Source organism: Cynoglossus semilaevis, chromosome 17, assembly GCF_000523025.1.
Source record: "Cynoglossus semilaevis isolate Cse_v1.0 chromosome 17, Cse_v1.0, whole genome shotgun sequence".
Classification (NCBI taxonomy): domain Eukaryota; kingdom Metazoa; phylum Chordata; class Actinopteri; order Pleuronectiformes; family Cynoglossidae; genus Cynoglossus; species Cynoglossus semilaevis.
In genome coordinates, this window is record NC_024323.1 from 15,484,064 (window position 1) to 15,498,914 (window position 14,851).

Genomic DNA, 14,851 nt, shown 5'->3' on the forward strand with positions numbered 1-14,851 from the left:
GGAAAAATCTGTCAGAAAATAATGTTTGATTACAAATGTTGAAGAAAGAACAACAACCAAAAAACCATGCAGTTTCACCTGGTGTTTGATGGGGATGGTGTACTTCACCCATGTGGCCTGCTGCAAAGTTTCCTCATCTTCAAGTTTTTTCTCTCGTTTTTTCAGCTTCTCTTTCTCCTCCCTCTCCATGGATGTCATTCGATGAAGCCTGAAACAAAGGAAAAAGTACAATATAAGACCTTTTCCACTCCAGGATTCACAGGTCACTGTTTGTAGATGAGAGTGGTGTTGAAACGCCTTCTTCACCTTGTGTGGCCCAGAGAATCTCTCCACACGGGCAGCATGACCACAGGTTTGATGGCACACTCCAGGATGGCCAAGGCCAAAGCAAACTCTCGGGCCTTGCTGCACATTTGCACTGCTTTGTTCCAGTTGGTTCTAGGCAAAGAAATGCACAACCACCCACTGAATGAGCTCCAAACTGATGGTTCCCAAAGTAAGGGGCATGTTTATACAGTACTGTGGGAGGGATGCCAAAGAATATACTGATACCCACAGTTACACATAAAGGTCTGTAGTACATGACTGGCTGAAGGAGTCAGCCCCAGACATACACTGGTATGTAACACTGGTTTAAGATTGGGCTCAGAATTTTACAAACACCTCTTGTTTCTGTCATCAGTAACCTGTGTCAGTGCTGTCACTCATGGTCAACAGCAAGTACTTTTTTTCCTTCCTAAAAAATAACTTTATCGTTTACTGTGTGTTATTTACTCCTTTCTTTTCATTACATTATTATTTGTTTTTTATCAAATAAAATTATTATTTTAATTTTACCTGTGTGACGCCCAGTTAGGATGCATAAAAGGTCCAGGTACATTTGTTTCCAGTTGGATGATGGTGAGTCGGAGGGTGGAGACCGTCAGGCTCCGTGAGCCATAGATTGAGCCGTTCCATTTAAACTCGGCGGCGGTGGTCAGGCTGAACTTGTGCGACAGGTGTCGTCTCTTGTCATGGTCCTCGCGGTGCTGATGTTTGTTGAGTGCCAGGACATTGGTGCTGTACTGGTTGTGGTAAACTCTGTACTTTCCCTCCTGGCCCAGTTTGAACAGGCTGTTCAGATTCAATGCCAGCTCTTTTTTCAAGATGCTGAGTCGCAGAGGGTCGCCCCCCTCTGAACGTAGAGGAGAAGACTAACCAGGGGTTAAACAAACGCCAAGTAAGAAAAGTTTTAAACTAACAAAATACACAGTAGAAAAATGTAGATATTTTGGAAAAAGTCTTACCTCTCTGCTACCTCTAGGTATCTGAATATTTAAACCTAGCTCTGGTGCTCTCATGACATCACTCGTCATCCGTTCAGTATGGTCCTCTATAGTTCACAAAGCAGAGAACACCATTGGTACAATTCAACTCAACACACTGACTTGAATCCATGTTTTGCCTCCTCCCGCCTCCTGTTCACCTGTTGCATCCTGGCTGGTAAAGGAGGACCAGGAGGATCGATCCACCAGGTCCGGAGGTTCTGGTCTCCTGATGTTCTCACTCCAACCACAACTGGTGTCACTCTGAGACTGCTGCTGCTGTGGCTGAGCCAGGGTTTTGACCCCAGAGTCTTCAGGATGCAGGACTTTTCCATTCTCACCTGAGGAGACGGTCGGCATCAAAAACACATTAATATTCAAGATGCTGCAGTGAATTGAATGACAATCTTTTAGTCAAAAACAACACCAAATAAAACGTTCTATTTGTTGCAGGAATAACATTTTTAAAAGCCATCTACAGAACCCAACAAAACAAAGTTGTCTGATCAAAGTGAGCACTTCACCTGAAATTAGCCAAAATGAAATAGCCAAACCAAAATTGGCTTCGCTCTTGAGATGCAACAGAAAGCACGACCACAGGAGAGAACAAACAACAGACACCTATATACAGTGGTCCCTCTCCTATCACGGTAGTTCTGTTCTAAGACCCACCGCGAAAGGGAAAATCCACAAAGTAGAGGTGAGATAGTTAATATATTATAGACGTATATATTAACCCTTTACGAACCTCCCCCACACTGTTATCAACCCTCCGTAGACTGTATCACCCCCTCCCCCCCACAGTTATATTCACAGTACAGTTGTAGAATGGAAATATAAGAAACATATGACGTCAATAAATTAAATACATGACGCAACGGAGGTTAGCGCTCAGCTGCAGGAGGGAGAGCACGGGAGTGGTGACGGAGGTGAGGGCAGTTGGAGTAATCTGCTCCTCTCCTCATATCAGGAGGAGCCGGGACCAAGGAGAGAGGAGAGTGAACAGAGGAGAGACACTGGCCAAGATGGACGGACCGTAGATGAAGGCCGGGCACAGGCAGGAGCGGACATTATTGTTAACTGTCATCTGTGTCAGCGTCTTGGTTTGGACTTGGTAACAGAAGTGGGAGAAGATGATCGGAGGGGTTTAGGAGACATCGTAGGACGTTAGATTAGGGTCAACTTTCAGCTAACTTTACAGCAACGAACTGTAGTGGAGGACAGACAAGGGGAGATGAAGGAGCCAATCAGAGTGAGGGACAGGAGAATGAACGCTCAACTAGCCAATAGAATCTCGTCAGGTAAACAAAGCAATTTTTTAAGCCAATATTTATTATTAATTTAGTATTTATAATTATTTTATAATGTCTTTTAGGTTATTTATGCTATATTTCTACTGTTTAATTGTTTTAGGTTAGAAAATGTTTTGTATCACAAAATTAATGAAAGTATTGGAAATTAAAATATATACAGTATATATATAAATATATTTTATATATTTATATAAAAAATAAATATATAAAAAATGCAATATAGCAAAACTTCCGCGGAATGGATTAAAATAAATCTGTAATGTACTGAGGGAGCGAAAGGAGAACTGCGATATAGAGAGGGAACACTGTAATTCAGATTAATTTCTGCCTTTGTGATTTTCTATGGTTATAATCTCTAAAGATGATAAAAAGTAATAAATAATAATAATAAGACTAATAATAGATTCAACATTTAAGTTTTTTTATGATGCCACTCTAAAACCGTTCACAGTCAAATGTTGGACAATTTAGGACCTGGACACATCACTGTGTCAGATGACATGAAGACATGAAGTGACTCAAGAGTGGACAAAGTCAGACATAGAACTACAGACCTTAAAGTTAAATACAACTGACGACACAGTCAGTGGACCGCCATCATCCTAAGTCAAATTTACATGTGCTTCGTTGGAGGAGGAGAAGGGTTAGGGTTAGGTCCAATCAGATGTAGCTGAGGTTCCAGTAGAAAAGTAGGAGGTGGACAGTCAGACATTTGTCACCTGTCTTTTCCTGCTCTTCCCCCGCTGTTGCCGCCTCACTGTCCTGACTGGTGTCCATTTTCTCAATTGTCTCGCCAGCCACTGTTTTGAGTGGGGTGGAATCCTGGGGGTCTGGGACAGGATCAGACACAGAGCTGTCCTCTGCATCAGCTGCTGAGACATGACAAAAATACACGACAGCCGACTTCAAACATATTCTAAAGGCACATTCAAGAAATAATGAAGATTATTTTCACCTTCAGAAGTGGCCTCTCCGGGGGGTCTGGACTCTGGTTCTTTGTCCTGGTTGGTACCCAGCTGGGACATGGACGCAGCAGTGTCTTCTGCTGCTTTGACCTCCATCCTGACCTTCAGATGTCCCATGATGTAATCTGTGTAACAATTGACAAATATCATTCATTTAGTGATTGTTAAATGAAATGCTGCACCATGTTTAGTAACAACAGTTACATAATGATGATGATAAACAAAGGAAGACAGATCCATGTCGAATCTATGATGGACACAAAAGAACACAGCAGAGAGCAGAGGGTTTTAAAAAATGCCACATCTTCAATATGAAAGAACGTATAGGTTTCTGTTGACGACACCAGAGTCCACACCAAGGTCCAGGAGAACTGACCGACTCTAAAGTAACAAAACAGACGTAGTGAAAATAAAAATAATTCAGTTCATTGAAAGAAAAAAGAGAATACCAAAGAGAGGGCAGCAGACCACGGGTCACCGACCTTTGTGAAACTCCAGGACACTTAGTAATATAAAAAACTTACTTACTTCCCAAACAATGTAATAACGATTAAAAAGAAAACTAATTCTGGGACAGACAACAGCAGACACTTCTCTTTCCGTCGTCATTTAAACGTCACTGACAGTGTGATTCAAAAAGCACAGGAACACCACCACCTTAGGCAGTCCACGGGGGCTACCAAGTGCCCCCCCACCAGCACCACGTTGGTGACCCCTGCTGTAGATTGTACAACCTTGAAAGACGGACACCCTACCTTTGAGAGCGGTGAGGTAGGCTTTGTTTGTTCCTCTGGCCTTGTTGGTGAGCTCCTCTGTAACTGCCATGTGAGTGTGCACCTCCTCCTTCATCTCCTCCAGTGTGGTGTACAGGTCCATCTCCCAGTACTCCTTATCCAATCGCTCCATCAGCTCCTCCAGCTGCACCTGAATGCTAAAGTACCAGATCTTTTTCTTCTGGTGCTCACCGTCCTCCTCGCTAAGGAATAAGGACATGACAGGTGTTTAGATGAAACCACTGACACCGACGTGTCCGAGAGGTTGATGTACAGTTGCTGTGACATAAACTCGTCACAGAAACCTTACAGGAAATACATTCAGATGACAAACTGCAAACAGGAAGTGGAATATAGACGTCTGGTCTCAGTGAAAGTTGGCTCCGGACTTACAACTTACTTTAAACTACATTATCAAAATACAGGTGGCGCTAGATAAGCATGCAGCATCCTGTTTCAAGGGTTAGGTGTAGTTATGAGGTTCAGTACATGTTCAGTCACATGATCTAAATTTTTGCAATGACGTCATTCTCTTGTGTAAAAAGGTTAAAAGAATAACTTTAACAGGATTGAAATTAATCAAAAGAATCAGAACTGGAAATATTACAATTCAAAAGACACCCACAAGAAATGAACACAGTGGAACCACACCGAGTCATTTTCTGATTTGGCGTGAACCCCAGGTTTGAACTATTTTTCATTTGTATTTTACTTACACTATAATCCTTCTGTTGAGGAACCAGTATTTCCTCTGGTGGCGATCGTAGCCGATGGGCTCCTGGCGAATGTACGGCTTGTTCTTCTGTGCCTCGGAGACACAGTCTGTCACACCAGGAACCTTGTGTGCCACACAGATCTCACACTGCCAGTCGTCCTCTGGAACTGCCTCCAGTGGTGGTTTCACACACTCCAGGTGGTAAACAGCGGGGCAGGTCTCACAGCACAGCAGGTCACCCAGGCGGTGACACACACGACAGTGATCGTCATAGTGCGTGCTACCATCCGACATGAGCTCCTCACGAGCAATGTTGGTGGTGAGAAACTGGTCCACCAGGAACTGCAGCACCTTAATCTTTCCTTCCAGATGTCCGTAAGGATACTCATCCACCTCCAAATGTGGAAGAACATGATGGTACTCCTTGTCACTTTCACAGTACGCGCGCAAAACTTCAGGCCATGTCATGCCGTCAATAAAATACAGAGTGGAATGGACACTGTCCTTGAGGTCAGCAGGACCAAAGGTAGTGTTGGAGGAGTCTTCTTCACGTAAAATGGCCTTCAAAAGAGAAGTGTGGGTCTCTGCTATTAAAGTGCACTGCTCCTGACCCACAAGGGCGGCACAGAAGTCCTCAAAACGGAAGGGCGAGAGACGCAGCACAGTGCTAAAGTTTCGTAGCACCTCGTAGATTGAGATGACGTTAAGCAGCTCCTCGTTAGGTACCAGAAGATCCTTGGCACTGTCAGGAAGCTCAAGAGGTGGAATCTCCTTCTCCTCCAGAATGGGAGTCCGAGGTCGGGGAGCTCGGATTTTTTTCTTTCCTGTAGAATAGAGATACATCAGACATGTATCACTTGAGAAACATTCTGCAGTGTAATCCCAACACTGTTAACAATGTTACCACCTGTTTTACAGGCACTGCCTTAACACCGACCTGTTTCCTCTGTCTTACTGTTGATCAAGCTGTCACAAACTACTGAGGACAACATGATGACATTTTCACTTTCTTTTAGCTCTGTCTTAAACAGAACAGATAATCTTCAGCATTTTCTAATTTCTAAAAATCCGTCTTTTTCATTGTCTTTCGCGTTTTTAATGAGTAAAAACAACATTTTGTCTGTAAATGTTAACTCACTCTTATGGACGGTAGCAAACACAAACACGTGCTTATTTAGCTGAGTCGGCGTAAGCCGTGACATTAGGCATGTTTTTGAATGGACGTAAACACTAGCTGTCCGGCTAATTACATTGCAGAGAGAACAATTAAACACAAACGCTGGAGTTCTACATTAAACGACGCAGAACATCCGTTGTTCTGCGTCGGGTTTTTTATGGAACATTTTAAGTTAAATACTAATGAAGTAAAGGTTTAGTTAAGCCAAAACATTGACAGGTCTAGTACTTTACAAGCTAACTAGGCTAGCTCTCTGTTTTCCCTATCTGAAGAATTAACTTTAATAAACAGACAATACTGATCGAATTGGCGCCTAATGTAGTCTTCGCCACATAAAGAAGGAGCAAACAAACGTGAATGAGTCTTAATGACAGCAGCAACACTGGTCGATGTCACCTGCTAGCTTTAGCTTTAGCATTTGATGCTGCTACCCAGACACGAGTATGGGGCAATACAGGGCCATATAGTTAAATTTTAATGTCAATATGTGGATTATTACAACGGGGTGCGAAGTGTATTTTAAAAGATGACGCCGGCGATATGTTGTGCTGATGATAAACGGATCCATCTACAAGAGCAGCAGCAATTCTGCGGCCTGTGTTGATGCAGTGTGCCTTCTCCATTTTGAACAATAACCTCACAGCTCCCTCCACTGATAATAAAAGCAACGGAAGAAAACACATGTGTACATCTAAGGTCCAGCACAGCATGTTGAGACGCTGCTGCCACCGCAACCACACTCGTATTTACCCGGAGTGCTGGCGTGTGTGCTCTGGCTCCGAAAGCTACTCTCCGTACAGTAACTGGCATCATCATCCTCCAGCTCCTCCACCTCCTCGTCCAGAACATCATCATCGAGGCAATCGGACTCCTCTTTGAGGGCCTCGTCCTCCTCCGACGGCAGATCCTCTTCAATGTACTCGTCCTCCTCCGACCTTAAACTGACAGCATCGTCCTCCTCGTCGCTTTCGTGGTCATCGTAAACCACAGTTATGGGTGCAGCCGTCCGCCTTCCTCCACGACCCCCTCTGCCTCCTCTACCGCCACCTCTGCCTCGTCCCCTACCCCGCGTAGAAGAGCCAGGTCCCCCTCTCTTCTTCTTGGCCGGCTTAGTGATCTCCCTCGTGGGGCTCTCTTCGTCTCCACTGTCTCGCGGCCGAGGCTTTATGTTCCTCCGGGGTCGCAAGCCCCGGGCCGTAGCAGGAGCAGAAGCAGAAGCAGGGGACGACTCCTCGGTTGGCAGGGGTTTAGGCGGCCTGCCTCTTTTTCCTCGCATGATAAGCTAAACTTGTTATTTTACAAACGCTATTTTTGCGTATATTTTCCTACACTAATATAAACAATAGCAGCAATGCGACAATGCGGGACTGGTGGGGTCTTAGACGGCGTAGGACCCCCGTGGTTACTCCGTCTATCATAAGATGTAAGAGCTCAAAACGTTAGCCCGGCGTCCCGCTTTGGTTCGCTTAGAGCCGCCATCTTTCTTCTCTGCCGCTGTGGCTGAACAAACAGCAGGCCCTCCTCACAGTGGACGAGTCACGTGGTCCCACAGCACTGTAGCAACAATGAGCCCTAACGACTAATTCTAACAAATACATCCATGTTTTCAAGGGAAACATTTTTTAACATTAAAATGTTTCGACCCAGGTATAAATTTACACGGACATATGCATATAATAATAACACAAATTAAATATTGTTGTTATTAACTATTCTTCCTATAATACATTACTTTGTTAATCTAAAACCTGCAACTTCCATTTTGTCTCAGTTCATCGTTGTTTTAGTCCAATGTGGTTGACGCAAAGCGTTGCTATAGAGATTAAAGGAAAAAGTTTACAGCACAAACCACTGTGTTTCTTTTACTACTTATACTGTGAGAAACGAACCAATTCTACACAGACTTGTCCTGGTGTTTGCAACGTTTACCTATGACAACAAACTTGTGGGGAATGGTTAATTGTCTCTTCACATGTCAATGCGTATATAGATATGTATATATGTATGTTTATTCATACAGTGTCTGTTTACAGAAATATATGTGTGTGTGTGTGTGTGTGTGTGTGTGTGTGTGTGTGTCCTAGCAGTCTATTATGCGATGGACTAGAACTCTATCGGGGTCTCCCCGGCGGGTCCCCGCGCATGTTCGAATCCTGCCGTAGTATTATAAGAAACATATTGTCATTATAATTAATGTACACTGTTGAGAATGTTATGAAGACATTTCTCTATAGCCTATATTAAATTGCATCAACGGTGGTTATTATTTCTTGTCGCTGTCACGTCATTTTAATTATCGATAAGGCTAAAATAAAATACCACCTACTTGGATGACGACTCAGTGTTAGGAACTTCACCCATCATTGTGGAGGTTTATTTTCGAATCCTCTACTAAAACAGTCTTATATTAAAAACTTTTATATGAAATTTATAAGCCTTTCATTTTCTTTTCTTTTTTTTTTTTTTTTTTTTTTGCGTGTGTGTAAAATAAATCTCCATTTAATATCGAGTAAAATAGCTTTTGGAAATCAGCCACTAGGTGGAAGCATAACCATAAAATCAAAAACAGGGTGGCTTTAGAACAAGTCTTGCAAGTCCTGCAGATGTTCAGTAATGTGAAGTCGAGGAGTAGAGGTCTTTCCTTTCCACCACCAGCGTCCATCAAAGAGGATCATGATCATCCACCTCCACCACAGCCCCCATCATCCCCTGTTTTGTACAGTTGACCTCTGGTGTCCAGCTGCTTTGACTGCTTCACCTTCGTCAGGTACTTCAGACAGCAGCGTCAAGCCTGATTACTGAACAAAGACCTCTGTTGTGACACCAAGTTGCTACTCTCCACACTTGGAACTCCATCTGCCCACCACAGATGTGTGTTTTTTCAAACCCCAAACAGATTCACTCAACTTATTTGAACCATCTCATATTTGATGTGACTCCACAGGAAAGTGTGTCTGTCTAGACTGCACTGCAAACATAAGAATGCCAGCATGTATAATTAGGATGCTGAGGGACGTGTGCAAACAGGACGATGACTATAATCTTTTCAACTGTCCACCAAAATGTCCTCACAAATCCTCTGATCATCTCCCAATGTCCAAACACTGACAAACAGCTTTGAGGTTTAAATGCAGGAACAACTCTTCTTCCACCACCAGGGCGGCACCATACGGCAAATGCCCTTTCAATCTTAACAAAAGCACTTGAGCAGTTATTATGCTACAGCCTACATCAGGAAGGGTTTTTTATACGCTTTGAGGTTTTTTGTGTGAAAAGTCATAGTTTTCTGCGGGGAAGGTCAAAAATGCACTAAAGACAACAAACATGACAAACGTCAAAGTGTTTGAATACATACAAGACGAATAAGAGGAGATGGGGGGATAAGAGGGGGGATTATAGAGAGGCTGAGAAAAACAGAAAGACAGGGAGAAGATAGAGGAGGTGAAGGAAAAACCACGACTGAACTGCAGCTTCCTCCTCACTGCCTCCAATGATCATGTGACACAGGCACATGACCCACACATGCATAAGTTCACACATACGGACACAGGGATGAGCACTTGCTTCTTAAAGAAATGTGACTGTACACAGTGAGCTGGAGCTGACACCACTTCCTGACTCACCGTCACTTCTCTCTGCTCTTTGTCACATTTCCAGAAAACTCTTTTGACTCAGAAAAAACACGATAAATGAAGTGAAATGATATAATGGGAAATCTGCAGCAGGTTCCAAGTTTAAATGTACAGCATACACAGAGAGCAGAGATTTTTAAAAAGTTCACTTAATTGTAGTAAAAAGTAATTCAAACAAACCAAAAGTGTAGCTCTTTTTGGATGATTTCAATTAAATTAATTTGAAATAACTCAAAAACACAACCATAACCTCAGAGGTGTGGCCCCTCCTCCAATCACCTGAGAAACCTTCCACACTGATATGTCAATGACCGTTTCTCTCTCCTGTGGCGCCATCCTCAGGCAGTTATTAAGTTACCAAATACAATTAAGTTTGTCTTTTAGGCCTTGGATAAAGGTGAATGTAGAATATTCTAGCACCAACCTTTGTTTCTCTTATCAAAGGAAACAGGACAAAGTTCTCCTTTTTTAATAATTGCATTTTATTAATTGGAAAACAAAACAAAAAATAAACAAAAATGCAAATAAAAAAGAGCAAAAAAAAAAAAACCGTATCCGTATTAGGTAAAACAAGGCGAGCAACATTAAATAAGTAGAAGAAGAGTTCCACATGGGGGAGGACGATGAGGCACAGAGGAGGAATGAAAGGGTAAGACAGGTGGGATTTTTTTCACTGCACAGAACTGGAAAACCCCATGAGGGGGGGGGGGGGTGGGGGGGGGGGGGCTCAACGTAGCAGGTGAGAGACACTGAAACACTAGAGAGAAAGGCACTATCCAGAGAGAACCAGAAACAGAACCAAGAACACGGTAGGTACTCACACACACGCGCATGCACGCACACACATACACAGGACCAGAAATAAAATGTTGGACCAAAAAGTGCTGGAGCACACACCACGCTGGACAAGGATCAGGCTGAGAGGAGAAAAAGCCAAGGAGAGAAAAACAGATGTCCATCAGAAAGCACTGTGACATGGTTGAAGCTCTCACACCTCATCATTCTTACACTGTGATTATCCAAAGTCGGCACCCACGCCACCTGCTGGTGTAACGTGGGGAAGAGTGTCTGCATGCATGCATGTAATGACTGTAATGACTGTAATGGCTGTGCTCCACCTGACCACGTGACTCCTTGGTGTAAAAGTCTATGCTCTGGGCTACATCCACAGCCCAAGACACAAGGCCGCAACTCACGTCACCTCATGTTGACTTTTTATATTTCTCTCTGCAGCTTTCATGGCTCCACCTGCTGGTCATCAACAGCTGCACGTCATTCATTTGAACCTTTTCATATGAAACTAATGGATCCTCAGGAGGGACAAACTTGTCAATCTCCAGGTTTCAACAGCCTGTGGAGCTACATGGTCTCATCCAGACAGACACAGACGTAGGAGAGGAAAAACAGACACACACATACAAATATATAATATATATTCTTAAAAATGGATTCTCTCTATAGTTGATTTATTTATACAGCCGTCGGCTGATGTACAACGCTCACGTGCCAATGAGGAGAACAACATGGAAACTTGTGCTGCACTATCAATGGCATCATCTCCATCCTCTGGTCTTTTTTTGCACATTATTTAAAAATCATTCTTTTTTTTTTCTTTTTTTTAACTTATTTTGTCTTTAAAACAGCGTTAAGATTTAATGGGTCGGCATTTCATTTAGGAGATGGAACACCATGCGCCAAAAGGAGAAAACAATCAAAATAAAAAATAGAAAAAAGAAAACGGCAGAATGTTAGGAAGTTTGAGGAGGAGGAGGAGGAGACAGAAGCTGCTGAGAATCTTCATGGTCACTGCGTTACACTTTACTTTCTGATCTCACTCACACACAGTTGAATCCTCAGAGGTGTTCATCACTGGTGGGTGGGTGAGTGTCAGGGGGGAGGAGGGGTGTCACCCACCCAGAACCATCCTGTCTCTTCTCTTTTAGTTTTGCTGCATTCCTCCCATCTGCCCTTATTATCATGGAATGGCCAAGAGGGACGGGGGGGTGGGGGGTCATGGAGGTGGGGGGAGGCTAATGAAGATCGAACGATAATCATGATGGCGATGATGGTAGTGATGGTCGCTGTGTTGTTCTGGTTTCACATGGTTCTGACTGTTTACATGCTCCGATTGACAGGGGTGACGTAGTTGCGGGGGAACATGCCCGTTAGGCCGTGGCAGCCGCCTTTCCACCAGTTGGGGTCAGAGTTGTCAAGGACTTGGATCACGTCACCACGTCGGAAACCCAGCTCTCCTTCCTCCTGTGGGGCGAAGTCGAAGAGCGCCTGCACGTACGTGGGATGCTGTGAGTGTGAGAGGAAGACGACAAACATCAAAGTCTGGTTCAAATGCACCAGGATAGGTCAAAGGTCAATTGGTGTTTCCATCCTCTGGTGTCTGTACCAGGACTGTTGGAGCTAATGTTGATAATTGAGTCACAAAGGGCTCGCAATAAAAATCATTTTTGTGCGTGCATTAGTGTTACGGATGTGCCTGATGAGAATCATAGATTTTTATAACAAGTTAACAAGATTGAAGTGTCAGCTCGGTGTCATGAGTCTGTTTTTTTACCTGGTGGGCCGGGTGGACCTGCTCAATGTCTCGAAGAAAGATCTGCTGATTGCGTGAGACGGAGGTGGTGCGGTGGTATTCCACCAGCTCGTTGAGAGAGTTAAACTTCACCACCCAAAGGAAATACTTTCCAGCCCCATCACGAAGGACTTTGAAGTGCTGGACATCATTTCCAAACCTGGAAAAAGTCATGGTGAGACATTGGTAAGGATTTTATTTACAGAATCATAAAATGTAATTGCAATAAAGGATGGAGAAAAAACAAATTCAAAAACGTTTTCCTTGTCTTAGTGAAGTGACGTAACTCAGAATGAAAAAAAAAAAAAAAAAAAAAAAAGAGGAAATGGAAAAAAAAAAACTGCAAAAAAACAATCCAACAGTTTGAGATCATCATAAAAGACCATACATGGTCAGGAGAGGGCAGCACTGAGACTTCCAAAGAATAAGGAAGTGGTTTTGCTAATTACGCCTCTCTCCAGGTTTGTGGAAACTGGTGGACGTGATCAGTCATAAACAAATGTCCAGTGATGTATCCAGTGTGACATGTGCTGCTCACTTCACAGACAGGGAGAAGTCTCCGGGGGCGCTCTCGCTCTCTCTGATGAGGAAAGCTCCATCATGCCTCTGTTTGTTTAGCATCTCCTCAGCTTTGGCACGAGGAATCTTCCCGAAGAACCACCTGAAGAAAGACAGACAGGAAGTGTGTTTGTCAGAGAGGCACATGTGACAGAAATAAAAAGAGAAACAGGAAACAACTGGAACTATTCAAATACTGGAGCCTCATTTGGGTGTCTCCATGGTCTGTTTATCACTTGATCAGCAACATTTGTTTATAATGAAAATGCTCATTCAAAAGGGAGGAATGAGGAGGAGGGACAAAGGTACAGACAGACAGACGGACAGATAGACAGATGGACGGATGAACAGACGGACAGATAGACAGACAGACAGATGGACGGATGAACAGACGGACACAGAGAGAGAGAGAGAGAGACTGAAACTTGTTTCTTACGAAGTAACAAACTAAATGACACTCATTATATTTTAGTGAAGAAATAATAATGAATGACATCATTACTGGGGATGCACAGAATATTCGGCTACCAAAAATTTCCATCCAAAAATGGCCCAAAAGTGCATTTTCAGTTCTCGGCTGAGAGACTTTTATCACAAATCAACGCGGCCGAAACAGGAAGTTATGATGACACAAGCAAAAACCGTGACGAGCACAGCTCGTCTGAAAGTACCAACATGTCTGTGGACGTCAATATATCTGAGAAAGACCCACAGACAGAGATATGACAAACGTGTAATGATCCTAGTCTGTCAGCACACGTTTGATCTGTTCTGTTTGACTCTGATCTACATCACCACTTTACTTGATCCACGATAGAAACATCATTCCTGGGATGAGGGAATAAAGCAGCACAGACAAGAACTGAACTGCCGCGATGGACGTGGAGAACCTGCTTGGAGACGGAGAAGATCACAGAGCAGCACCCTGATTGTCTGATATGTTCTGTGAGTTCCTCAAACAATAATAATAACAGGTAGACTGTTCTGTTCTGACTTCCTGTCTGACTATCAGCTGATTTGATTTCTCTGCTCGACATTTGACAGTGAATTATTTTGACAATTATTCATTTATTATTCTTTTATTCAATCACAGTGCCTTGATTTTATTGAGGTTCAGTTCACAGTCATCAATGACATCAATGACATCAAAGACATCAATGACATGGTACTAATAATTATAGAATCAGTTCTTTAAACTGATTCAGTTTTCAGCCTTGGTTTCCTTATTTTCGTTTGGGTTTCGGCCAAGAATTCTGTTTCTGATGCATCACTAATCATAAGTCAATGAAAACGTATGATTGGCTTCATCGTCAATCATGTCAGAACCCAAGAGGAACACAGGGAACAACCAGGTAAATATTGGTTTCACATAAACACAGTCAAGACCACAGCACTTACAACGCACGCACACACACACACACACACACACACACACACAGGTGTCAGACTTACGGATGGGCTCTCATCTCAATGTAATTCTTGGGAATGAATCCGTCTTTTCCGTTAAGCTCTGCCTTGTACCAGTTCTGATCACACTCTTCATTTAATACCTGGTGTTGACAAGGGACAGAGAAGAGAACCAGGTGAGAAGAGAACCAGGTGAGAAGAGAACCAGGTGAGTGCTACACACATGTCAGTGACAGTTGCCTAGGTTAAATGGAGGAGGAACTTGGTTTAAAAAAGCTCCTCCTCCTCCTTCTTCTTCTTGATGGAGAGAATACCAGGTGTCTTTGGCCTCACTCTTCTGATCACCCTGCACTACACCAGTGTTCATGTGGGAGGATGGGGGGGGGGGGGGGACACTGGGGGCTCACACACTCCTCGAAG

General features: G+C 43.4%; 2 protein-coding genes across 2 annotated transcripts in view; both read right to left on the reverse strand.

Moving 5' to 3' along the window:
- bptf (bromodomain PHD finger transcription factor) overlaps positions 1–7,991 on the reverse strand; it is a 23,310-nt gene extending 15,319 nt beyond the window's left edge. Inside the window, exons 1-10 of the mRNA XM_025064484.1 lie at positions 6,998–7,991; positions 5,072–5,894; positions 4,338–4,558; positions 3,573–3,707; positions 3,337–3,489; positions 1,466–1,645; positions 1,287–1,372; positions 838–1,193; positions 307–438; positions 79–208 (exon numbers count right to left, since the gene is read on the reverse strand). Of these exons, the coding sequence (XP_024920252.1) occupies positions 79–208; positions 307–438; positions 838–1,193; positions 1,287–1,372; positions 1,466–1,645; positions 3,337–3,489; positions 3,573–3,707; positions 4,338–4,558; positions 5,072–5,894; positions 6,998–7,523 (2,742 nt within the window). The 5' untranslated portion in view covers positions 7,524–7,991. The remainder of the gene's footprint in view (positions 1–78; positions 209–306; positions 439–837; positions 1,194–1,286; positions 1,373–1,465; positions 1,646–3,336; positions 3,490–3,572; positions 3,708–4,337; positions 4,559–5,071; positions 5,895–6,997) is intronic.
- Positions 7,992–11,328: 3,337 nt separating this feature from the next.
- Positions 11,329–14,851, reverse strand: part of grb2b (growth factor receptor-bound protein 2b) — a 14,616-nt gene continuing 11,093 nt past the window's right edge. The window contains exons 3-6 of the mRNA XM_008330773.3: positions 14,477–14,574; positions 13,005–13,127; positions 12,449–12,626; positions 11,329–12,180 (exon numbers count right to left, since the gene is read on the reverse strand). Coding sequence (XP_008328995.1) covers positions 11,995–12,180; positions 12,449–12,626; positions 13,005–13,127; positions 14,477–14,574 — 585 coding nt within the window. The 3' untranslated portion in view covers positions 11,329–11,994. The remainder of the gene's footprint in view (positions 12,181–12,448; positions 12,627–13,004; positions 13,128–14,476; positions 14,575–14,851) is intronic.